We start from the raw sequence: 26,568 nt of genomic DNA, 5'->3' as shown, positions 1-26,568 counted from the left end.
TTGTATGAAAAATTACTTAAAACTTAGATTAATATATCAACAAATGCAGATAGAAAAGGTCACAAACTATGAAAAGGACTGCCAGATATCACCGGTGCAATTTCATAAAAACCATGGTTGAATATACAGAAAGAATAAAACTCAAAAATAACTTAATACTCAAGTTACTTGGGGGCCTCAACAACTTAGAATAATTTTCTTTTTTATTTATAAAAAGTGCAATGATATATAATCACAATATAATAAGTTACCCTTTGTTGGTAACAATTCAAAGATCTTAAAAAGAGCTAAGTTTCCTATAGTATCCTCGCCAAATAAGTGCAATGATATATAATCACAATATAATAAGTTACCCTTTGTTGGTAACAATTCAAAGATCTTAAAAAGAGCTAAGTTTCCTATAGTATCCTCGCCAAATAAGTTCTGTGAGAATATACTTATGCACCCTAGTTAAAAGTTTACTTAAAAAAAAAAAAAGGAATACATGTCTAGCCATACAGCATGACCAAAAGAATGATCAGTATAACCTACGTTTATAAAATACATGCCTACCTCACATTGCTTATCACTGCAGATCTTTAAAAAATAAAACTCAATATTAGCACTATGTTTTTAATGAACTTCAAAATGTTTACACTGTAAAAATATTGTTGGGTATGTCTAAAGAGAACCCACGTGCTCTTTTGTAAAGTCCTCAAACAAAGACTAAGTAAACCCTCTATGTAGTTTCCCATGCAGACAGTAGGAATGCCATTCCTGTGAATGTCTTTTTAGGTTTTGTTAAATAATGCCAGAAATTAAGGCTATACAAAAACTTAAAATTTGGAATTTTGACAGAATTTGGGCTATTAGAGGAAAAGCAATGCATGGTGAAATAAACACAATCTAGAAAAATGATTTTTTATTCCATAAATTTGCTTTATCTTTGGAATGGCAAATATATGTGTCAAAAAGGACAGGGACTGAAGATGTCGTGTGGGAACAAGTCATTTTCCATTAAAATGTCATGAGACAAAGTGTCCTACAGGCTCCTAAAGTAAATACAATATATACAGACATGTCTTCCTTGATACTGATATGTTTTGGTAGTAATATGCTACCTAATGGAAAAATCTCAATTCACTTTCATGACAGACTCCAATCATCCTCATCATATTACGAAGATTAGTTAAAAATCTGCTGCAAACCAGGCCTGCGTGCTGGCAGGTGCGTTTTATTTCATGTAAAGGTAAAACTTGCCTCTAAAATAAATGACTAAAAATGTCCTTAGAAAAGGCAATACTGAACCGACTTTCAAATACCAGCAAACCTGCATGCTATTGTCCTTCATTAGCAGTTACTTTACATCATTCTACCTCGAGAACAACCCACTCGCACCGAGTAACCTCACTCTTAAAACAGCGGTCCACATCATGCCAAATACACCAAACGAAAGGACTCAATTCGACATAAGAATTCACACATCTCACAGCACATGGTTTTCACCAGGGGAAGATGAGGCGCGGACTCAGCTGTGACACAGAGTGCCATCTGTAGAAAGAAAGGTTTTATGTTGCAATTTCACTCACAAAAACTAATATCTAAGTACAAACAAAATCAGAATTGTACAACAATTTAACTAAAGATAACCATCTGTTCCAGGCTTTATGATAAATGCTACTTATATCAATTCGCAATTTTTGGAGCACTGTTCCTGCTTGCAAGATAAGGACAACACTGCACTGTAAACACTACCTTTTGGAAATAGAAGCATGAGATTAAGCAATTAAAGCTTCAATATCTAACCATGCCCCTTTTTAAAGTATAATAGATTCCTATTTAGATTAAAATTTTCATTGGGCAGTCCAATTTACACTATTCTAATGTGTTACCAGAAGTTATAGATGCAGCAAAAGAATAAATGAATAATGGCTTGAGTCACAAGAAATACATACATACATATACCAAGGCACTTCCCCCAATTTTGGTGGTTAGCCGACATCAAACAAATGAAACAAAAAAGGGGACCTCTCCTCTCTACGTTAAAAATGATAATAAAAATTAAATTTAGAAAAAAACTAATACAACAGCCAAATAATGAAATTTATAAAATCTACAACAAAAGGAAAAAAAATGACAAATTCGAAGATAATTTGTATTTTTCCTAACCATACAAACCTTAGCTATTTACAAAGGGTTTACTTTTAGCGCAGCTGAAATGACGAGCCAATAGTTTTTAACGAGGGTTAATTACCCCCGCGCTAGTTAGCGGGGGGTGGGGAAGGGTAGCTTGCTACCCCTCCCCCCTCCACACACCGGTGACTTGCTTCACTTCACTTAGAGGTAGGACTTGACTTGGGGGTCAGGGATGGCGGGCACATATGTGTAAATAGCTAAGGTTTGTATGGTTAGGAAAAATACAAATTATCTTCGAATTTGTCATTTGTTCCGTAACCGAAATACAAACCACGCTATTTACAAAGGGTGACTTACCCCTTAGGAAGGGTGGAAAGTCCCCAGCCTTACTGACTTCGGCTTGCCCGGGGGCTCGATCCCTTAGTGAGCAGCACTAGAGAGAGGGAGCCCCTGTACCTCACAGGTTCCTAGCATCGCTAGGAACGAGTGGCCTACATAAGTAGTGTGAGGAGGAGAGTGTGACTCGTCCTATGAAGTTGACCTTGAGACCTTCAGATAGGAATTCTAGGATAGGACGTTCCCCATACCACCTCGTCAGGGTATGGGAGACGCAACAGTATTAAGCTTAATACTAGGAGCACAAAGAAGCATGGGTTACCTGCAGAGGTCGAGGTCAGCTATGCGAGGACCAGGATGCTGCTTCCCCAAGAGAGGGGAGAATGAAGAAAGAAGTAAGGGTCAGACATACTCTTTCATTCACACAGACTAAGACCGGGTAACAACGCCCTCAACCTACTGCTACTTGTCCAAAAAGGAGCCTGAGGTTAGACCAGCTGTTGTGCAGCCACCACAGGGCCGATAGAGAACGTATCGAGGCTCCTGTGGGTCACGTCTTGCAGGTAGTGGGCTGTGAAGGTCGTTTGACGCTTCCAGACCCCCGCTTGAAGTACCTGCGTCACAGAGAAGTTTCTCTTGAAGGCCAGGGATGTAGCAATACCCCTGACATCGTGGGCCCGAGGGCGACGTGACGGAGGAGGGTCAGGATTCAGGGCATGGTGGATAACCCTTCGAATCCAAGCAGAGATGGTGTTCCTTGTGACCCTCCTCTTTGTCCTGCCTGTGCTCACAAACAAAGCTCGCACATGAGGACGGACTGCAGCCGTTCTCTTCAAGTAGTACCTCAGACACCTCACTGGGCATAGTAGCAGCTGGTCTGGGTCGTTTGTTACAGAACGGAGACTCGCGATCCTGAAAGAGTCGAACCGAGGATCCGGCACTCCAGGATTCTGAGTCTTGGCCACAAACTCAGGGACGAACCTGAACGTTACCTCCCCCCATCCCCTTGAATGGGCGATGTCGTACGAGAGACCATGAAGTTCACTAACTCGCTTGGCCGAGGCCAAGGCGAGTAGGAAAGCCGTCTTCCAAGACAGGTGGCGATCGGAGGCCTGGCGTAATGGCTCGAAGGGAGGTCTCTTGAGAGACCTGAGAACTCGAACCACGTTCCAAGGAGGGGGTCTCACTTCCGACTGGGGGCAGGTAAGCTCATAGCTACGTATGAGTAAAGAGAGTTCTAGCGATGAAGAAATATCCACGCCCTTCAATCTGAAGGCCAAGCTTAAGGCTGAGCGATAGCCTTTCACTGCCGAGACAGAAAGGCGCATTTCTTCTCGCAGATACACAAGGAAGTCCGCTATTGCTGGAATAGTGGCATCGAGTGGAGAGATACCCCTTCCACGACACCAACCACAAAAGACTCTCCACTTCGCTTGGTAGACTCCCTCAGAGGACCTTCGCAGGTGCCGAGACATTCTCTCCGCAACCTGTTGCGAAAAGCCTCTCTCCGCGAGGAGACGCTGGATAGTCTCCAGGCGTGAAGTCGAAGCGAGGCTACGGCCCTGTGAGGGACACCGGAGTGGGGTTGTCTGAGAAGCTCGTGTCGTGGAGGAAGCTCCCTTGGGAGTTCCGTCAGGAGTTGCAGAAGGTCCGGAAACCATTCCGCGTGATGCCATAGCGGAGCTACTAGAGTCATGGAACAGTTGACCGATAGTCTGGTCCTGTTGAGCACCCTTCTCATCAGACAGAATGGTGGGAAGGCATACACGTCGATGTTGTCCCACCGTTGCTGGAAAGCATCTTGCCAGAGTGCCTTGGGGTCCGGGACTGGTGAGCAGTACAGGGGCAGCTTGAAGTTCAAGGCTGTCGCGAACAAGTCCACCGTCGGGGAACCCCACAAAGTCAGGACTTTGTTGGCTATCTGAGGATCCAAAGACCACTCGGTACTCACTATCTGCGAAGCCCTGCTCAGACTGTCGGCGAGCACATTCCTCTTGCCAGGAATGAAGCGAGCTGATAGTGTTATCGAGTGGGTTTCGGTCCACCTCAGAGTCTCTACTGCAAGATGGGATAGCTGTTGCGAAAAAGTGCCTCCCTGCTTGTTGATATAAGCCACTACCGTGGTGTTGTCGCTCATCACCACCACGGAGTGACCCGCCAGGAACCGTTGGAACTGTTGAAGGGCCAGAAAGACGGCCTTCAATTCTAGCAGGTTGATGTGTAGGCACTTTTCTGATTCTGACCAAAGGCCTGAGGCCCTCTGGTTCAGAACGTGCGCCCCCCACCCTTCTTTTGACGCGTCCGAAAACAGAGTCAATTCCGGGGGAAGGACGAGAAGACTCACTCCCTTTCGCAGGTTCTCGTCGGCCAGCCACCACCGCAAGTCCGTCTGTTCCAGAGACCCCATTGGGATCAGAGTGTCCGGGGAATCGGATCCTTGATTCCACCGGGACTTGAGCCGCCATTGAAGGGATCTCATCCTGAGGCGGCTGTTTGGAACCAGACGGGCCAGGGAGGATAGGTGGCCCAAGAGACGCAACCACGATTGGGCGGGGAGTTCTTTTCGCCTGAGGAAAGGTTCCGCCACCCTCCTCAGCCTTGCTATCCGGTCGTCTGATGGAAAGGCTTTGTGGAGATTGGTGTCTATTAGCATGCCTAGATAAACCAGTCGCTGGGACGGCTGCAGAGAGGACTTCTCGAGGTTTACCACGATCCCCAGATCCTGGCAAAGATCTAGAAGCCTGTCTCGGTGTCGAAGAAGGGTCGACTCCGAGTCTGCTAGGATCAGCCAATCGTCTAGGTAACGAAGGAGACGAATGCCGTTCCTGTGCGCCCAAGTCGAAATCAGGGTGAACACTCTGGTGAACACCTGAGGAGCTGTGGAGAGACCGAAACACAGCACCTTGAACTGGTAGATCTTGTTGTCTAGGCAGAATCTCAGGTACTTCCTGGAAGACGGATGGATTGGGATCTGGAAGTACGCGTCCTTTAGATCCAGTGTACACATGAAGTCTTGTGGTCTCACCGCAAGTCTGACTGTGTCTGCTGTCTCCATGCTGAACCGGGTTTGTTTGACAAACCTGTTCAGAGCCGAGAGATCGATGACGGGTCTCCAGTCTCCAGTAGCCTTCTTTACAAGAAAGAGTCGACTGAAGAAGCCTGGAGAGCCGTCCACGACCTCCTGGAGAGCACCCTTCTCGAACATGGTCTTGACTTCGGCCTGAAGGGCCAGCCCCTTTGCCGATCCCATGGCATAGGAACTCAACGACACTGGATTCGCTGTCAGGGGAGGTTGAGATGACGTGAACGGGACGCGATAACCTTGGCCGATCACCGAGATCGTCCAAGCATCGGCCCCGAGATGTTGCCACCTGCGGACGCAACGCTGAAGGCATCCCCCCACAGGTGGACACGCAGGGGGACTGCCACCCCTAGGGCTTGCGGCCGCGGCCGCCACCCCTAGAAGTCTTGCCTCCCCTGGAGGACTTACCACCCCTCTTGACCTTGGCTGGAAAGGGCTGGGGCTTAGACACCACTTTCTTAGCTGCCGGTGCCTGTTTTGGAGCCTTACGAGGCTGTTGCTGCTGTTGTGGCGGGGCTGGAGGCTTATATGGCCGAGTTGTAAGGGCCCTGTGGAGGAGGGAGTCCGTGCTGGATTTCCTCCACCTCTCAGCCGTTCGCTCCAAGTCTTGAGGCTCAAACAGGCTCTCCCCCAGGAGGGAGGCATGTCGGAGCCTACACACATCTACGGCGGGGACCTTCGGATGGAATCTCTCGGACACAGCATCGCGACGCTTCAACACCGAGTTGGCCCACAGGGTGGTAACCTGGTGCGCCAAGAACTCGATGGAGCGGGTGCCCGAGAGCAAGAAGGTCTCTAGGGCCTTCCTATTGGTCTCCTTGGACAAGTCCTCAGATCGCAATAGGATGCCCAGAGATCCTAACCAGAAGTCCAGCCACGAAGTGGCCTGCATGGCACACTTAGCGACCTTCTCGTGGTTAAGGATCTCTGCCGCCGAGAACGACACCTGCCGGGCAGAGAGTTTCTCCAAGGGAACTCCCTTCGCCAGCTCCTCCACAGAGTGATGGAGCGGAAGAGCGAGGTTGTGCTCACCCAGGATCTCGAAATACCTCCTCTGCTGAAGGCGAGGAGGAGGGATGAGTTTGTTCCCGGCAGTGGAACGACTGGAGGAGGCAAGAAGTGCGAGCTGAGCATTGGCCCTAGCTCTGGCACTCTTCAGCCCCCGAGACCAGGGCAGAGCTGCACTGGTCTTAGGGGCCTTCCGAACGTCGAACACTTCATCCAGAATTGTGTCTTTGCCTTCACGGGGGGGGATGACTGGATCCGTAAGACTGTTAAGTTGCCTTATCAGGCTTAGGACCTGCCAGAAGGCATGTTCGGACTCTTGCTGTTCTCCTCCCTGTGGGCTGGCAGCTAAGTCTCCTGCCCCAGGAATCTCTTCCTGGGGTGATACGTGGACATTCCCCTGGGTAGTCATGGGTTCCTGTCGAATCCTTGCAGAGGATTTAGGGATGGTCTTGGAATCCTTGGGCTCCCTCCTAGGAGGGATACAGGATCCCAACAACGAGGTTCGAGGGGCCCCTTCCTCACGAGACAATTCTCCTGCCTGAAGCGAAGTCTCCCCCCCTGGTGCCGGGGGGAAGACTACCGGTCCACTGGACTCACCTGAGGACGGAAAGGCCTCGTCCACGGGAGAAGGAGAGAGTACTCGTGCAGGAGAGGGGACCCTCGAGACCGACCTCTTGGGAACCAACTTCGCCCTGGGGGAAGTCACCACGAAGTCCACTCCTCTCTTTCTCTTCAGCGAAGGAGAGACAGCCGCTGGTTTGTTACCCTGGCCGGCGAGTGCTGGTTTCATAACCCTCACTAACGCCCGTGCCAGCGGACCAAACCAAGTCTGCTGCTCAAAGGACACAGAGTCCGAAATCCTCGCTAAGGTGAAAGGGATCGGGCGATCCTTTGGAGTGGACACGACGGTACCTGCCTGAAAAGAAGGTGGGGAAGAATGCTGTAATGACCTGTCCTCGTCCTGCAATACCAACCTGTGCTTGGATGGAGGTGATCCCGAGTGCCGTCTAGGAGCACGCGTCCCTGCTGCTACCACCGGCTGTGGAATTCGCCGCGAACTATGGTCGCGCGAGGGTGAACGGTCGCGCAAAGGCGAATGGTTGCGCGGGTGATCGCGCGGGCGTACAGGCGAGCGGTCGCGCGGGCGCGCAGGCGAGCGGTCGCGCGGGCGCGCAGGCGAGCGATCGCGCGGGCGCGCAGGCGAGCGATCGCGCGGGCGCGCAGGCGAGTGGGCGTGAGGGTGGGCAGGTAAAGGAACACGTGTCCGAGGCGACGAACGCAAGCGATGGCGCGACGGCGAGGGATCGTGCTGCCGCGTAGGTGAAGAAGATCGCTGGCGATAATGATCACGTGATGGTAAGCGATGGCGAGCAGCATGTGAAGGTGAATGATTGCGCGCAAGAGGGCGGTCGTTCAGGGTTGAGCGATGAGGAGCAGCATGCGTAAGCGGGCGATCGTTCAGGGTTGTGCGATGGCGAGCAGCATGCGTAGGTGAATGATCGCGTGAAAGGGTGCGATGGTGATCAGCATCCGCAGGAAGGCGATCGTTCAGGGTTGTGCGATGAGGAGCAGCATGCGTAAGCGGGCGATCGTGCAGGGTTGTGCGATGGCGAGCAGCATGCGCAGGTGAATGATCGCGTGAAAGGGTGCGATGGTGATCAGCATCCGCAGGAGGGCGATCGTTCAGGGTATTGCGATGAGGAGCAGCATGCGAAAGCGGGCGATCGTGCAGGGTTGTGCGATGGCGAGCAGCATGCGTAAGCGGGCGATCGTGCAGGGTTGTGCGATGGTGATCAGCATCCGCAGGAGGGCGATCGTTCAGGGTATTGCGAGGAGGAGCAGCATGCGTAAGCGGGCGATCATGCAGGTTCGTGCGATGGCGGGCAGCATGTGAAGGTGATCGCTGGCGAACTGGTGATCGCTGGCGAGCTGGTGATCGCTGGCGAGCTGGTGATCGCTGGCGAGCTGGTGATCGCTGGCGAGCAGAAGGTCGACGCGTGTCCTGTGAGAGGATAGGTTCACGAGCAGGAACGGGAAGATCGCTGGCGCGTTGGCGAACATGTGTTTCTGACACACGATGGTGAGCAGGGAGTTCAGCAGGAACTAAAGGGTGGTCAGAGACCGCAGGGCGATGGTCCTCAAATGAGCGCTGACGAGCAGGAGAGCGCTGGCGAGGGGGGCGAACCTCAGGAGAGAGCCGACGAGCAGGTGAGCGTCGGCGAGCAGGAGAGTCTTGGCGAGCAGGAGATCGTCGACGAGCAGGAGATCGCTGGCGAGCAGGAGAGCGCTTGTGCGCTGGCCCTGCTCGCGTAAGGGAAGAATCCCTTAGCCCCGAAGGGACCGTTGCCCGTCGGGTGACGAGTTCTCCAGAAGGCGAAGATCCGGCAGGAGATGGAGAGCGGTCCGCAGAGAGGTTCAAGGAGGGCGGAGTAGTCGGTTGAGGCTGACGAGGAGAGTCCCCCCCGGAGGACGAAGACCCAAAAAGGCGCCTCTTAGTCCCCCTGTAAGGGGAAGGGAGGCCCTTGTGGCGTAGAGGGCGGTGAGCCTTACGGCGGAGGCGGCCTCGGGGGAGATCGTCGGGACCATCGGTCCTCCGAAGGGGAGTCTCCTTCAAAACACTTCCCTCAGAAGGAAGCTGGGCAGCAGTCGAGACCGAAGGACTCACTTCCCCCTTCGAAGGATGCACGGAAGGAGGAGGAGAGCCTAGAGCACCATCACCAGCAACAGCACCTGCGTCGGAAGGCCCAGCCACGTCGGAGGCCTCTGTCACCACGACGTCGACAATAGACAGAGGGTCTACCTCCGCTACCACCGGCGACTGTTTAACAGCGGCCCCCAACGAGACAAGGTCAATAAGAGCGACCCTGGAGGGCAAGCCCTTAAGCCCCAGGGACGACCAAATCTGCAACAGATCATCACTGGATAAAGTATTATTATCAATAACCTCCCCCGGAGGAGGAGGGGGAACCGCCTCGCTATGGGAGGCGACGCCCTCTCCCCCCACTGAAGGTAGGGAAACAGAACAAGGGCCTGCGCTCCCACTCGGACGACTCTCCTTAGGAGGCGGACGAGGGGGAGCTTCGGAGGAGGTTTGGGCGGCGGAAGAAGAGTCCCGAGAACCTTCCTCCTTCAAGGCTAACCCCGGAGGAGAACGGTCTCTCTTGGACTTCTTCTTACGCCGACGGCCAAACCTCTCCCACTGGGAGGCAGACCACTCCCTACACTCACGGCACATGTTATCCTGGTCGCACCGTCGGCCCCGACATTGAGGGCAGAGGGTGTGAGGATCCGTACTCACGTCCGACATGAAAGTCCCACAAGGACGGCCGGCAACTCCAGGGCATGTCCGCATATTAAATAAAAGAAAATAACTGAAGGTCAACTTCCAACCAATCACACAAGCTGTAAAGAAAAAGAAGAAAATTAAAGGCTGTCAGCGAAGGCGATGAACAGACACGTCTGATCACCGCCGAGCCAAAAGTGAAGTGAAGCAAGTCACCGGTGTGTGGAGGGGGGAGGGGTAGCAAGCTACCCTTCCCCACCCCCCGCTAACTAGCGCGGGGGTAATTAACCCTCGTTAAAAACTATTGGCTCGTCATTTCAGCTGCGCTAAAAGTAAACCCTTTGTAAATAGCGTGGTTTGTATTTCGGTTACGGAACAAATTAAAAGCTAGGTTTGATAGACCAATTATATCTAGCTTGGACCTAAATTTAACAAGAAATACTTGCAAATACTTTAAACAGCACCTCCCAAGGTATTAACTCTAGACTAATTTCCATTTGGGAACTTATTGTTGATTGACTTAAATATTAAAATAAGTTTGTGGCTCAAATTTTATATACAGTAAATAAGTCACCCAAACCTGATAATATATTTATAGAACTAATTTAATCTAACCATTTACAAAAAAAGTTATCCTCAGTATACCTTTCATATCTCAATCCATTTGGCCTCTTTCCATTCAACTGTGCAAATAACTAAATGGCTAAATCCTTCACTCTTTCAAAAGGAAATATTTCAGGATAGTCTTGTGAAAATCTATATTCTATCTCAAAAATTCTTATAAAATAAACTCATGGGTCCTATCTTCAAGTCGTAAATAAGTTTTTTTTATATGACCGATAGGCCCTATTGGGGAGATATCTCCTTCCTGAATGGTTCGTGCAGCCCAAATGTAACCTCTTCAGAAGGATCTAAAAGTCACCTACAATCCACAGCTACATTAGTATTTACTTTTCCTGAATGACCTTTGGAACTTATGACCAGAAGACCAGAAGAGGATGGTTTCAAAAGCACATAACATCAAAACTACCTAGAAAGACACTACTAAATAGTACTTACTTTGAACTTTTGTACTTGTCTCTGATTGCATGTTGTTGACTTTCATGAACACGTGAAAAGGTGCGATGAATATTCAAATAACATTCTTTCAAATCTAGTAAACTATACCCAGAACCTTCTTCAACATGTGCTGGCCATGCAGTTCGACCCTGCAAAAAAGATAAAGTAAATATAAAAAACTGAATTACTGTGTGTCTTGCCATTTATTAAATACTTTAAGTAATAGTAAAAACCAAAGGAAATATTAAGATCAGTAACATTAAATAAAGTCACATGAACCATGAAACAAGAATCACAAACAAAACAGACTGCACAGTATATGAAAATAAAGGATATTAACCCTTTGAGATCCATAGGACTTAATTTATGTGGAGCTGGGGGGAGAGTGACTGCTCCCCGCACTCTGGTTTTAGGGTGTTTGAATGTGCGTGGATGTAGTACAATAGAGAGTAAAAGATGTGAGATTGGAAGTATGTTTAGCAATAGAAGGATGGATATCTTGGCTTTGGGTGAGAAAGATAAAAGGGAAAGGTGAAGAAATGTTTGGTGAAATGTCTGGTAGTGTCTGGAATTGAAAGGGGAAGAGAAAGAGAAGGTGTGGCTTTATTGCAGAGTGAATGGATGACAAGTAAAGTAGTGGAATGGAAGGAAATATCCATCTAGGTTAATGTGGGTAAGGGTTAGGTTGGGATTTTGTCAGTGCGTATGGGCCAGGTTATGAGAAAAGTGAAGAGGAGCTGAATGAGTTCTGGAATGAATCAACTAGGTGTGTAGAAGGAATTATGTAGTTGTCATGGGTGACTTAAATGCTAGAGTGGGAGCTGGAGAGGTAGAAGGTGTCATTGGGAAGTATGGCATACCAGGTGAAAATGAGTGGCGAGACTAGTAGATGTGTGTTGAGCAAGAGATTGTGATAAGTTCTAGCTTTTTCAAAAGCTAGTTACAGTTTATTTTCCCTTTGCCTATATGTACACCGAATAGTCTGGCCTACTCTTTACATATTCTCCTGTCCTCATACACCTGAGGACACAGATTATAAAAACTTATTGTTGAAAGTTTTTATAATTCAATACACAAACTACCTTTCGATACCATGCTTTTGTAGCATCCTTCAACCCATAAACTTCTTCAATTTCCATAAACCACTCCCGTCTCCTTCAACTGGTGGTTTCAGATATACTTCTCTCTGGCATTCCTTTAAAGTCTCTAGCAACCAACCTAGCCTTACATATCTTTTCACCACCTCGTGGATACAGCTTTTTCCCCAGTAACTTCCATCTCATATACATTGTTTTCTCTCCAACTCTGTTACTCCTTTTCCTTAGCCTCTAACACCTACAGATTCTCAAAACCGAATCAAATCTCTTCATCCCCAAGTTTTTCAATATTAGTCTTCATCCCAATTTTTTCAATATTACTGTAATCTATCAGGTTTATCTACTCTTGGTCACCAGTAGAAGAATCCTGTACATTGTACACATCTCCCCAGTATTTACCATTTCTTTTTACCGGCCAAACTTAATACTGTCCATTCTTCCATCTGAACAGTCTATTTACTGCTCTAAATCTGTTCCCTTTTCTCAACTTGGGTAATTTTTTCTGTAAAGTCTTCCTCCTCTCTCTCATCATCTCTCCATTATCTTCCCTCTTATTCCCAATAATCAATTGTCTACTACACCTTTGTTACACCATTCGCGGGTACACCTACATCATCCATACTGTTGTCCCTATTTCCATTAACCTCTGACAACCTTAACTTATAGCATCCTGCTTTACCAACTAGGGTTGTAGCTTAGCAATTAATAATAATAATACACATCCAAAGCCAACGTACCTGCGTATGATTTGCTAATGCAACTGATGAGGCAGCAATCATCGAGGGAAGATATCGCAGAAATGGATCACAGTCTAGCATAGTTATCTCTGCAAGAAACTTTAGAAAAAAGAAAGTTCAATATAGAAGTTCCTCCAAATACAGTACAGTACAAAACAGAACTAAAATCTTATTTTTCAACACTGGAAGCAATGTAAAAAAATATTTCATTGAACTTCCACATCCCATATATACTACACTAAGTGGAAAAGTTATATCCATAGAATAGCAATAGCAGGGTAGATTTAAAACTGATACACTGGTGGCCCATTATCTATTCATCCAACCTATTAATTCCACTAATTTTGGAGGTTAGCCAATATCAAAATCAACTAGAATGATATTTTTGATTCTCCTTGCCTCAGCCGTCACTATAATACAAATCACTTTAAATTAATTTGCTCTTAAACAACATACAAATCCTTGTCCTTTACTTGGGAAACTCGCTGATTAGAGGGTTGGAAGTCCCAAATAATAGCCATGTAGTTGTGAATTAATCTTTTTAACCAAGTTCCTCACTGAATACAAATATCCCACTACAACATTCATGTCTTTTTTTTATAGCCAGACTCGTGAGGGTAATAAATTCACCCAAGTAACTGCATGATGAGCAAGTAGCTCCATGTTGCAAGCATATGGAAACAGTCATCGGAACGTGATATTTTCGCCCAACTTTAGTCCACATCACCCACAACAGAAATATTGATAAAGACCGAATTAAGTAAACATTTAAGAGCATCTATAAACGAAGATGAAAATGCACAGAATAAAAATGTTACTTGAGGGATCTTACTTTAGCAATAGTTGGTAGATAAGGAACTGCCTTGCAATCTACATATCTAATATAAAAACTAGGTATGCAGAACAGCAAGGATTTACCTGCAGAAGGATCTCAATTAATTAGAGAGACTACGAGAGGAACTCTACTCTGTAAGGCGCTTTGAACATTCAGAACCCTTACTGAAGGAACACTATGTAATTATGACCATTAGAACAGACTATGAAAATAAAGCTATTGTAAGCAACTGGGCAGGCAAGTCAGACTTGCCCTCCTCAAGTGAAGGCTCGTTGGCCTTAAACAACTAGGCAAACAAGTCAGAATTGGTCCACCCTTAAGCCAGTAGGGAGGCAAGTCAGACATTCCCCTCTCAAGCGAAGGCTTGTTGGCCTTTTGAGAAAAGCTATTTAAATAAGTAGATATAAATACTGACTTGACAGGTAAGATTATTGGTGTGCTATTTAGTTATACACTGTAGAAGGCAATTAATTTCTTTGGCCATCAATAACTTTGCTAATGTTGTACTTCTCAGACAGAATTTAAAACTTGAAAGATCTCTCCTGCATAAACCTAACAAATTCAGTAAGGAAGCTAAAGTAATTAAAACCAAATGAAAGGAGGATTTACTTAAATACTTAAAACATTGCTTTCCATATCCAGGAATGCTAAAAAAACTAGCATGGAAGTCAATTACAAATCTCTAACACTTAAAATTTCAAGATTGCCTCCATCATACTGTATCAGAGGTCGAACTGAAAGAAAATCAGCCGACTTCCCGGTATGTTTACAACAGAGTGAATGCGAGGGATGCTGCGCATGCAAAAGAAGGCTTTTGTTACTTTATGTACTATTACTGTTGCGCCTATAGTTACCGCACTTCATTTGCGAGAACGGAACAAGTTGCTGACAAAAGATGGTTTCAACAATTTAGTTGCAATTAAAATTTTCACCCAACAAGGTTTAAGGGAATCATACAATATAAGTAATTATACCTACGCAATACTACAATTCAGGGGCAACTACTTTAGAGATTGGAGGGATATTAGGCTTCACACTACCTACTTCGTTGTTCTGCCTCACAATCCAATTGTCTTATAGACCAGAACTGCAGCATGTAAGATTTAGTGGCAGAAGTGTTGATAGTAATCAAAGAATTAAGTTCTGTAAGCTTTCAAATATAATGCACAGCAATCTTTCAGACCCCTTATTAAAAAATACTTCAAACATGAGGAATTAGGTTACGTAGGACCAGAGTTACCATTTTAAGAGGATTCACTGGACTCCTGAACTTTAACAAAGAAAGCTAGCAATGACTAGAGCTAAAGAGGCTCTTCACCATCCTAAGTTGGCTGATGAGAATTGTCTAAAGATGGAAGCTTGTCTCTTTTTGTCACCATCCTAGCTACAATCAACTAGCCTAGTTTTCCCTGGCATTTTCCCTGACCTAACAGCTAGTTCCCTCTAGCTTTTTGCCATGTTACTTTGGTCAGCAACCATTACCACATACTTTCACTCGGGAGATACCACGAGAGAAACTTTTCACAATGTTATTTGAATCAGTATTGCTCCGGCACGATCCACCAAGGGAATGCGGGCAATGAACTTCCAGAAATAATTACTGCGCTTACTCCACTAAGTAATCACTGAAAACCAGGGAAAAATCTTAGTGTGCAGTAACAAGCAAACAACCTGGGAAGGTCTGATCCGTACCAGAAAACTGAAGACAGAAAGAAACTGGCACGTCTGTTAACACTCAAAGCAAGAATGGGCCTTCTTTTATTAAAGACAAGTGTTTATTGGAGAAGAAAATTAGAATCTTTAATATTTGAGGGATAAGTCAATTAAACCAAGCTTATGGAAAATATACGAATATTAGAGAAGGTTCGTAGAAATTATTAGACTGAAAAAATGACAAACCATGAAATTTCAAGGTGGATTTCTGTATCCTCTTGAAGGAGACCTAATACATTTAGTCCAAAATCCATTACTTGGGTTACAGCAATAGCTTTACTCAACTAAAATTCAAGGAGTAATGATGCTTGTTAAGTAGAAAGTATACACCTTGATATTACAATTTCACTAAAATGTGAAAAACAAATCTTAAAATAGTTTAATTACCCATATTTCTTTATGCAGTAAATCCTACTCATGAGTTTGCATTATTTGGACAAGGATGGAGAAAGATATAGGGCACAGTGACTTGTAACCATTATACAAATATTGGTAAAAATTTGTTGTCTTAATCTAAAGATTCCATAATCCAGATGGTGATGCTACTGGTAGAGAAAGAAGTTCTGTATATAATAAAGTGCAGGAAAGCTAAAAACTATAAACTTCACAAGCCAAAACAAAACCAATTCCATTTACACAATGTCAGGGAATATAGTGGTATACTGTAATAGCCATCATCATGTATAGCTTAAAAACAATAATCTAGCTTACCAAAGCTAAGTGTAAAGTTTCCTCCGGGGCCTTGCACATTCTTGCAAATTTGTTGACAAAAACATTTGCTGTTGGTACTGCCATATCAAAACTCAGAACTTTTAAAATAAGATGTTCCATCCTTAATATCTGACAAACTTTATAAGTGTTGTCTGTGATGTATGCAAATTGGCTGACATCTGGTGGGTATATTTCCTCATATTTCCTGCAAAACAAAAGATTTTCTACTTAAAATGTATCAAGTTATTGGATACTGGTTTAAATTAGAACAAAGACAAAATCTCTTATATTGCTTGGACTGTACTGTACTGCTTTCTCTAAGAGTGACTAGTTATCTGGAGTACTACTAACAATGTCATGGCATGCATTCTTTATTCAGTGACAACTTCTCAATTTGCTAATTATTATTGGTGAAAAAAAAAAAAAAATCACAGTAAGGAAATTGTCAATTATGGTGCCCCAAGAAACTCTCCCTCCCTCCGCCTTGGCACAAAACTGAATAATTGAATTATGAAGTTAATTCATAATGTAAATTCCACTTGGTCTCTATGCAACATTAAATTTCCCACCTTAAAAGTTTCCCATGGACATTAGGAATTACAAAATCCTTTAAATCCATAAAGCTTTCATTGACTTTGAAATACTTCAAATATCAATGCTTTAAAATTAATTTTAAAAATATTCAAGAGTGCAGAAGGTACAAACTTCCCACACAGTCGTGACCATGGTCTAATAATCCATGCATATGGGATAATGAATCCTATACTTAAAAAGTTCAAACTAAAAAAAGTTAAAAAGCTCCACAATACCTAAACTCGGGATATATTGTATAGTAATGAATACAGTAACACACAAAACTAACTTACGCAGCAATAAACATGGCTGTAGTGCCTACAAGTTGAAGTTTGTCTTTTTTCACAGACATGTGAGAGAGGAATCTATCTATATAAGACACTGCCAAATATAAAGTTTCCGTATGAAGTGTATACTCTTCAGCCACTTCAACAAGCCAGTCAACTAAAATCCACCTCATACTAGCTGTGATGTCTGTCTGTTTGGCCATGTAGTTGACACGAGGTTTGTGAAACACCTGGGAAAATAAAATTTCCATAAATTATATGTTATTAATAGATAGAAATCTTACCTCCTCTTAACTACAAGGATGTAAATATACTTGTCCAATTACTTCTAGTATTAAAATATCAGTATAGATATGGATCAAATTGGGCCATATAGCCCTGTGCTGGTGAAGACATTCAGAATCGAGGTGAAACAAAAAATATCATTTGCAATATAAAGTAATAATCAATATTGGTTAGATAAAATATCTTCCAGCCAATCCACAATGCAACTGATGATGCATACCAACTACTGTACAGGTAAGGGTGGAAAATTCATGTATACTTTATAGTGGGAAAAACAACATTAACTTAAAAAATAATTGTATAACGTACAAAATTTACCTGTAAGCCAACATTATAAATATTTTTAATATGTAAGGAAACGGTTGAAAATGGCAGTTTCCTGACAATTTTACATACTTTATATCCATCCATCATCAGGAGGAAATCTTTCAAATATGCCCAGCTTTCATTTAACAAATTAATGCTGTTCTTCCTTTGAAATAATTCAGTCTGATAGTTATAAAAACTTTTCTAATTTCAAAATAGAAACAATTTCACTGTCACATACATCAATAATGGACAAAATAGAATTATTTTATTTAGGCAAAGTTTTAGAAAATCGGCTGGTGCCAGCAAATCTGCACCATTAAGATACAATACTTACTTCTGCTTGCCTTAGGTACTTGTAAATGTCTTCTGCATACTCAGGTACATCATAAATATCTTCACTTCTTTTTTTCAACACATCTTCACGAGGGCTAGTTTCAACAACCATCAAATCATCCTCACAGACACTCACTTCCATAGTAGCAGGAGACCCAGATGTTTCTATATCTGAAGACCTACAAAAACAATTTAAAATTTAGCTGGAAAATAACTTACTTTACTTGCATATTGGCAGACCTTACAAATCCACAAAATTATTTACACAGCATTTTTATCTAAACTACATTTTCTTCAGCACCAAATAGACTTGTTCAAGAAATTCATACTTTCCTTACCTCTCTAATTTAATTATACTTGGGTCAATGTCTTCAATTTTCATTTTGGATTCTGCACTTCTTTTTACACTTCTTGTATTTTTTTCCCTCAACGGAAGTCTACTGGACTTGTTGCTAGCATTCGAAGTGCTAGAGTTGGTGGATCCCATGGATAAACATGATGATGAGTCTTCATGGATGGTAAAAGAGGGTTGACTCGTGGAAAATGACTTCTGGTTTGGGCAAACATTCTCATCTTGCTGAGGAACACCCGTTTCATAGCTGACACCCTAATTCAAAGAAAGAGCAAGCTTTTAGGATACAAAATATGAAAAAATTAATATAAAGATCAAGCAACTAATGTGTAAATGCCACTACCTTGTGTACCGAGGATTCATAGTTAGTACTGTATATAAAACACTAACCCATTTTCCAGTGGTACTATTAAACACTAGGTAATATAATCTTGATGTTACAATACAGTTTTTAGTAGTGTATTTTGCAAATAATCAATTAGAAAGTTTCAGTACAGCATTTCCATGTTCCCCAAATGGAACTATTCTAATAACTAACAGAAAGACAGTGTTATGCTAAAGAGCATATTTCAATGTTAAATAAGCCATTTATATTTAGAAATTTAATTTCTTCAAGGATGGTTAAGGATTATAATAAACATTTGAGAATCCTATGTAGCTAGTTTACAAACAGTTCTATAAAAACGAAAAAGTTACATCTTGCCTCTTAACCCTTTTACCCCCAGGCTCTTTGGAAATTTCCAACCCTTAACCCCCAAGGGGTTATTTTTTCCCCAGCATATTTTTCAGCATATTTTCTTTAAATTGCTCTAACAGCCTTAATTTTTGTCATAGAGAGGTCAGGTTGGTCTCATTCTCTTGGAAAATGCCTGAATTTTCTTAAAAAATTATCAAAAATATGAAAAAATAAATTTTTATAGCATTTTTTTGCATGGACGTACCGATACGTCCATGGGGGTAAAGGGATGGCTTTTGTGAAACGTACCAGTACGTCCTTTGGGGGTAAAAGGGTTAAGAGCTTGGTGAAAGCTTATCATTAAGTAAGAAGTTTCCATGATAATAGGATTTTTTATGGCTTTAAACTGAATACTTGATCACATTAAAGGTTAGAATAAAAAAAAAAAAAAAAAAAATTGCACTACAGTACATAAAAAAACAATTTACTTATTGCTCCCATGAAAAGTAAAAATTTATTTTACAAATTATTCTCAGTGCAATCATTTGGTTTTACTTTACTGTATTTCGTAATTGTAATAGACCATGCAGTTACAGCACAGTAGCTGCAAAATACTGTATGCAAAATCTCAATTAGGATAGTCCTACAAAATGTTTGCAAACCCAAACACTAACATATACCTTGTGTAATATTGATAAGTATGTTGTATAAATTGAAGAATAATATGCATAACCTAACATTCAACTATGTTCCAGATTAAGTTTTTCTCATGAAAAACTGCAAACAGACTCTTTAGCCATGGTAAGCAGCTCTTCTAGAAGGACACTCCAAAATCAACCATTGTTCTCTAGTCTTGAGTAGTGCAATAGCCTCCGTATCCCTGTACCAAGATTTTCCACTCTCTTGCTTGAGGGTACACTCGGGCACACTATTCTATCTTATCGTTTTTTCTTCTTTTTTTTTTAAATTGTTAGGCAGGCCATGGATGCCTGGTGGTTTATCAAGAGATTGTCTTTTCCTTATCTGATTCTTTTTCTTTTCAAAACCATCCTTATTGTCCTCCCTTCAGTTGAAGTAGCTATCCTGGAGGGTATTTAGCCTTGTATGGTGTATCGGCTCCTCCATGATGACCATTTTTTCAGAGTTTTTCTAGTCTATGGGTTTGATCAACCACTTTATTTACATTTCAGTACATTTTTGTTATTCTTGTTAATCTAGTTTTTAAGCAGTATGTAGTATATTTCGTCGATGTCATCTACTGTTCTGTATTCCAATATTTGTGGTCTTCATGCAAATATTCAAGACCTAACAGTTGTGTCAGACAGAAAAATATTCTTTTATGTTCAGAAACTTTGGTTTCTAATATGAGGCACTCACCTGAATTCCTTATAACTGGTTTCAAGAAGCCAATAATCTTGAAACACTATGCCATCCCTAGGGCCATGAGAATGGCAGTGTATATTAGGACTGAATACCTTGCTTCTCATAAGTCCTGCTATGAATGTGGATGTGATTAGATTCAGGTAATAAAAGTGTGTGGCAGGTATAACTATTTGTATTCGATCTACCAGAATCCAGACATGGAGGATTCCATCTTCTATTATCTTCTTACCATTATGGCTAAGATACAAGATAAAGATAGAAAGGCCTCTTTTATCTTTGTTGGTGATTTCAATGCTAACTATAGAGTGGTTAAATTCAGATTCTCCAACCAATCCCCAAGGCTTAAGAGCTTTGGACTCCCGTCGTTATAACATGTAAGGTTGGTTCTCAAGTCGGGACATCTGATCATGCCTTGATTTCATTAATAGTGAAGACTGTGCAACCTGTCCCTGATTTATCATACAATTGTAAGATTTATATGAAATCTCAAGCAGACTGGAATGGGAATTTTGCATGATCTTTTGGGGTTTAATTGCTCACGACTGTATTGTTGATCCTGTTGTCTCCCTGAATGAGAATCTAGTCAACATAAATGATAGGTGTATCCCTTCTCATGAGCTAAGGTACCAAGTGAAGGACAAACCACGGTTCTGATGATTATTGTAGACGTGCTTATTTGGAGAAGCAAGATGCCTATCATCTTTGGAAGGGTAACAGATCAGATTTGACCTGGCATAACTATACAAAGCTTAGAGCTTTTGCTAAGAGAGTATGCTTCAACTGAAAAGGAATACAATTTTACCATAAAAGAAACCCTTTCTGGTACAACCCAGGAGCATAAGTGGTGGACTACCCTTAAATCTACTCTCTTTGGTGTAGATGCAACAGTTCCCCCTTTACTTAAACCAGACAGCTCTGTCACTCACTGTCCAAAGGAAAAGGGTAACCCTTTTGGCTGATGCATGACAGTAAGCAATGATGAGAAACTAACTTCCTTATTGCTGTTTTCCCAAGGCTAAACTAACTAGTTTACCTTTTTCATCTCGTGAAATTAAAGCTCTCTTGATGGACCTTAATGCTTATGGTGGTGTAGACCCAAATGGTATTTTTCCTGTGTTTTTATAAAGAGTGCAGATTTCTTAGCTCCCAAGTTATCCATTAATTTGTGCAAGTTAGCAACAAGAGGAGCTTTTAGCACTTGTTGGAAAATTGGTAATGTTACTCCACTATGAAAATGTGTTTGTGATAGCTCAAGTCCAACTGATAACTGCCCAACTTCCATAACTCCCATATCTAAAGTTTTTCAGTGTCTTTTGGCAAGACTTCTTAATAGGTTTGCTAAAAGTGATCATATGTTCCATAGTTTTCATAAAGGCCTTGGAGTAAGTGATGCCCTTCTTACAATCTCCATTGATGTACAGAAATCCCTTGATTATGGTCAGGAAGTTCATGATTCGCCTTTATTTCAGTGCTGCCTTTGATCGTGTTAATCATGAGGCCCTTGGTTTCAAACGCAAATAGTTGGGAGTGGGTGGGTGGTTTCTTATCAATGAATCTTTAATTAATAGATCACAAAGAGCTGTTGTGGGTACCATAGCAAGTATAGGAATGTGATATCAAATGTTCCTCAGGGTAGTGTTCTAGCCCATTACTTTTCATAATATACAGTATACACGACAAGTGGTTTTACCCATTGATACTTTCATTTGCTTCTCAGTGACTAAATGTCTACGCTCTAAGACTTGTGTGATGGGATCAGTGTAGAGTTGCAACATTAGCATAGTAGCATCTTTTTTTTTCCCAGGGTTTCACTTTGTACTGTAGATAATATAAGGGATGAGAACACTATCCTGAGGAACAGCAGAGATTTACCCTTTAGTTGTTAGCTGTGGTACCCATAAATTGTGCAATCTACTTCACTGGTACATAAACTACCATCTGTTAAGGTGTAAAAACTTCCAGTATTAAACATTAGTAAAGAGATATTTCAGTAAAGTCTGTTACAATTAATATGAATATTGTTACAAACCAAACTTGCATCCTTCTGGAAAACTAAAAACCCAAGGGCCCAGGAGGGAAAGCTGCCTTGTGCAGAAAATATGCTGAGAATTAAAAGTATAGATGATTAAAATATGATATAATGGTTATGGGTAACCTGTATAGTACAGTTTTTTTTAATGATCATTTGTTACCTCGTAACAAATGCATACCCTCAGTTTTCCCAATAAACTGTATAAACTTTAATAATAGCTGCCTTGGACTCAGGGTGTACTAACAAAGTTTGAATCACATTAAGTACAGTAACTCCTGACCTGCATGATAAAGAGTTTTCTAAATTGCTAATGCATATAGTATCAAACTGACAAACCATGCATAAATTTTCTTTATAAAATTAATAGAATTATTTGTTAAAAGTAAAAGCAGTAAAAACAGACCTACTAACTCCCAGACACCGAAGTATGGCAGCAACTAAATACACAACACCACAATAGAGGAGAATAGGATCCATTAGCTAGTGTATGAAATACTAAGCTGCCACCCATGCTAAGGAACTCTACCCTTTCCATTTAGAATTCAACAGCCTAGATCAGACAGATACATATCTATTCACTAATTACTGCACAGGACTAAGTAACAGTGTACCATTGTAATTACCCTTGTTACAACTTTGGGCCTAACATTTCGTGGGAGGTTTGTTATGGATAATACATAAATTAGAGTATTTTTCAAATTTGGTAATATCGGAATTGGCAAATAAAATACACAACTAAAAACATTCAAACCTATTAGATAGGATTACAGTACTGTCTGGTATAGGAAAAACAAAGATTGGCTAAAAGATAATCAAATTAAGAAAAAAAGCAATACACAAGGCTTAGAAAAAAAATTAGTATGGAAATGGGGTCTGGTTATTTTAATAGCCACTTGATTAAAGTGAAAAGGAAAATATTCCATCTACCAAGGTACTTCCATCAATTTCTGGGGGTAGCAGACATAAAAAAGGACAAAAGGGTTTTTTTTTTGCTCCTCCCAGACTGATGAGCGATTCAGCAGTTTGGTTGGTACTGCTAGGTTGCCCCAGCTCACCTACTGCCGCTATCTCAGCGGTCACCAATGTGACAGGAGGCGGCAGCTGGGCCTATCGGAACTGCGTCACAATCGCTCTCCATTCATTCCTATTTTTCTGGCATGCTCTTTTGCCCCCCACATCTACCTCATATCACCCTGAGATTTCTTCACTCCATCCATCCATCTACCCAAACCTCTAGCATAAATCACATTGTATAAAAATCATTGACACAAAATCTACTTATAAGAGAATATGCTATATATTTGGTCTGAGACATTTTGCAACACTGCACCAACCTGGACCTTCCCTCTGCCACCACAAACTCTCATAGACAATCCAATCCATCTCAAAATAAAAATTACAGTACACTTCATACAATCTTGGGGACTAAACCCTAGATTGAAATGAAAACCCTTTAGAATTCAAAATTTGAAAATAAAACTAGTGGTGTATGGACACCTAACGAGCAAGTAGCCTAAAACTACTGTACTCTGCAAGTTTCATTTAACTATAGACTATATAAATTTGGGGTAAAAATAACCTTACCAGATAAATAGGGAGCCTAAATTATCAAAGTCTATAATGCATTTCAGAGGAAAATTTCAACAGTGCAAAGGGTTGCCACTGACAAACTCACTAGTGAATATGAACACAGTATGCTTCACTGGCTACTGACTTAAGGAAATATATATTGCAGCACTCATAGAACAAAACTTATCTTGTTCTTAAATACACGGGGTGGTACAGGTAGTTGGGTCGGCAATCTTACAAAATACTAACCCGCAGTTATAAAAGGGCAAAGGAGCAAGATGTTAAAATGAGAGCGACATAGGCCACAGCCGAGCAAAGAACTTTAGTTTGGCGAATTAACATACACAAATATACTCAAGTATGGCCACGAACACACAGTTAAGGGCTCTCGGTACACATGCAATTTGTGAGGTTGCATTAACTGCTCTCAACCTCTCAGAACGAGAATACTTCCTACCCACGTCCGTCGTTATCCACTTCATCGAGCACATTCCCGCTGATCGTTAATTTATTTGTAGGTTTAATCAAGAATTGTGGTTCACTCCACTCTCAAAACATCCTCCTTGCCCTTTTATTTAGGCAAGCAGTACACGTTCCATTGCAGTATGTGCCGTTAACCAAGTGGGTGAGTATTTTGACAGACTAAAATTCAGTGACCCTACCTGGTACATGACCCAGATTCTCCTCTGCAATTGATCATACCTAATCAATGTTTCAAAGTAAGAAACAAATTTCTTCACTACTGTGGACTTTGAACATCAGAATAAGATCAACAGGCAATATACAGAGAGATTATCTCTCATTACTTCTCAAATTCAAAATGGAAATGCACAACACTGGTTCAAGCAACATGTAAAATTGGCTCATTATTGCAGTGACGAACTTGCATAATTTACTGATAAATTTTGTTCTATTCATTACTTCGACGAATGAGAAACTGCATATTGGAAATTCTACTTCAATTGCAAGTTTTACCAGTAAAACCTAATAGGATAGATATATACCATAATGCAGGTTACTTGTTACTTTTCGTCTTCAATGGGCTACCAAATTCATATTAAGGCTAAATTGGGATACAACTAGAGCAGCTTGGCATACAGTTACAGTTATGATAGGCCTAAGCTTAATTGCAATGCTTGAACCAGGCATGGGTTAGCCCACCGTATTACTCTGTAGTTATTATAATTCTGATAACTATTCCATATATTGCCCTAAATAAACCTTAGTAACCATGATTAATCCTTACTTTAATGATTTAGAAAGTAATTTAGATTACGGCTTTGACATTAATTTGAAATAGAAACTTCTCCCTAAAACTTGGCCAAGCCCACCGTATTACTCCGTATAATTCTAATTCTAATAATCATTCCACATATTACTATGAATAAACTTTAGTAAACCTGATTAATCCTTACTTTAATGATCTAGAAAGTAATTTAGATTGCGGCTTTGACATTAATTTGAAATAGAAACTTCTCCCTCAAGACTTGGCCAAATCGAACACGGGATGTAAACAAACCGTCAGTTCCTCGCGCATCGAAATACACTGTTTGGCATTTTCGATTTTTTTCAAACTTTTTTCGTAAATCTATGGCTAATATTTACCTGTTTTGCTGCTCTGGTAGGCTGCCTTCGCAAATTTTGATTAAGAGGTCCCAAAACACACCGGTTGTTGCCATTTTCTTGGCCATAGCTGACGTTGGTTAATCTTGGATCTTGAGATTTTACTCTTCGTTGGGGCACCGGAATTCTATTTTCTTGATCCTCATATATTCGATTAGAAGACATAGTTTTATCTACACAATTTTGTTCAAGTAAAACAAAACGGCCACAGGCACTTCCAACTACAGCTCACGGGCCCAACGAAGGGAATTTCGAACACTAATCCCACCACATGAGACTACCCAACTGGTCTGTTAAACGGAATCATGAATTTTGAAGCAGAGACGAGAGACCAGCTGAGTTGACACGATCACTCCGCGCCTCTAGTTTGAAGCGACCAATCACAAGCGACCTTCCCATTCAACGTCAGCCTTTCCACCAATCATTACACGGGATAGTGTGTGACGTCAGCCTTTCCACCAATCATCGCACGGGATTGTCTGTGACGTCATTAGCACGCATTCCTTACGTCTCTACGACCAAACGATCGAATGTAAATATTAGTTTTACTACCCTTTTACATACTAGTAACAACAATTCATGAAGTTAAATGGTATTCTATATATTAAAGGAAGGTAATTAATTGTTGTTTCATTCATAATGCCAGCAATATTTTGTAATAAAATCGCATACAATATCATTAAGGGCATCATCTCTTGCCATTTAAACATTGTGCGGGAAATATGAACGATTGAAGTCAATAAACTCGCCGACAGAATATTAGCATTGACTGCGTATTTAACGTAAGATCTTTATAGAAATGTTGAAATTAATTTTATTGTCATTTCCAGATTTAATTGAAAACTATATCTATAACGTACATACATTCCTATTGTTAAATTTTAAAATCATTCCTTCTTGTATCTAAAAATAGACAACACAACACAGTCAGTAGTTGAACCTAAAGCTCATTAAAATGTAGACTAATGAAGGCATCATCCTATGAAATATATATTATCAATGAAAATTAAGTAAATCCTTTTGAATATACAGCATTAGTAATAAATCTGGTGTGCATACAATTTGATATCGCAGCCAATTATATGTGAACAATAGTTTTACTTGCTTCGCTAGGTCATTTAAAAAGCTTAATCATTTGCATATGCATTTCCAGCCTTATATTTGTATATG

The 26,568-nt window shown here is 41.9% G+C and overlaps 1 protein-coding gene across 1 annotated transcript; it reads right to left on the bottom strand.

Annotated features, from left to right (window-relative positions):
• Positions 1–886: 886 nt before the first annotated feature.
• On the bottom strand, positions 887–25,727 carry CycA (cyclin A). Its single transcript, XM_068353712.1, has 8 exons — positions 25,381–25,727; positions 18,102–18,370; positions 17,765–17,942; positions 16,843–17,066; positions 15,977–16,181; positions 12,718–12,816; positions 10,884–11,032; positions 887–1,530 (listed from the first exon to the last, which is right to left on the bottom strand). The coding sequence occupies exons 1-8, from the start codon at positions 25,561–25,563 to the stop codon at positions 1,482–1,484; spliced, it is 1,356 nt and encodes a 451-aa protein (XP_068209813.1). The 5' UTR covers positions 25,564–25,727; the 3' UTR covers positions 887–1,481.
• Between the last annotated feature and the right edge of the window lie 841 nt (positions 25,728–26,568).

Source organism: Palaemon carinicauda, chromosome 30 (assembly GCF_036898095.1).
Source record: "Palaemon carinicauda isolate YSFRI2023 chromosome 30, ASM3689809v2, whole genome shotgun sequence".
NCBI lineage: Eukaryota > Metazoa > Arthropoda > Malacostraca > Decapoda > Palaemonidae > Palaemon > Palaemon carinicauda.
The sequence above is the reverse complement of the archived record's forward strand: the minus strand, read 5'-3'. Positions and strand labels throughout refer to the sequence as shown.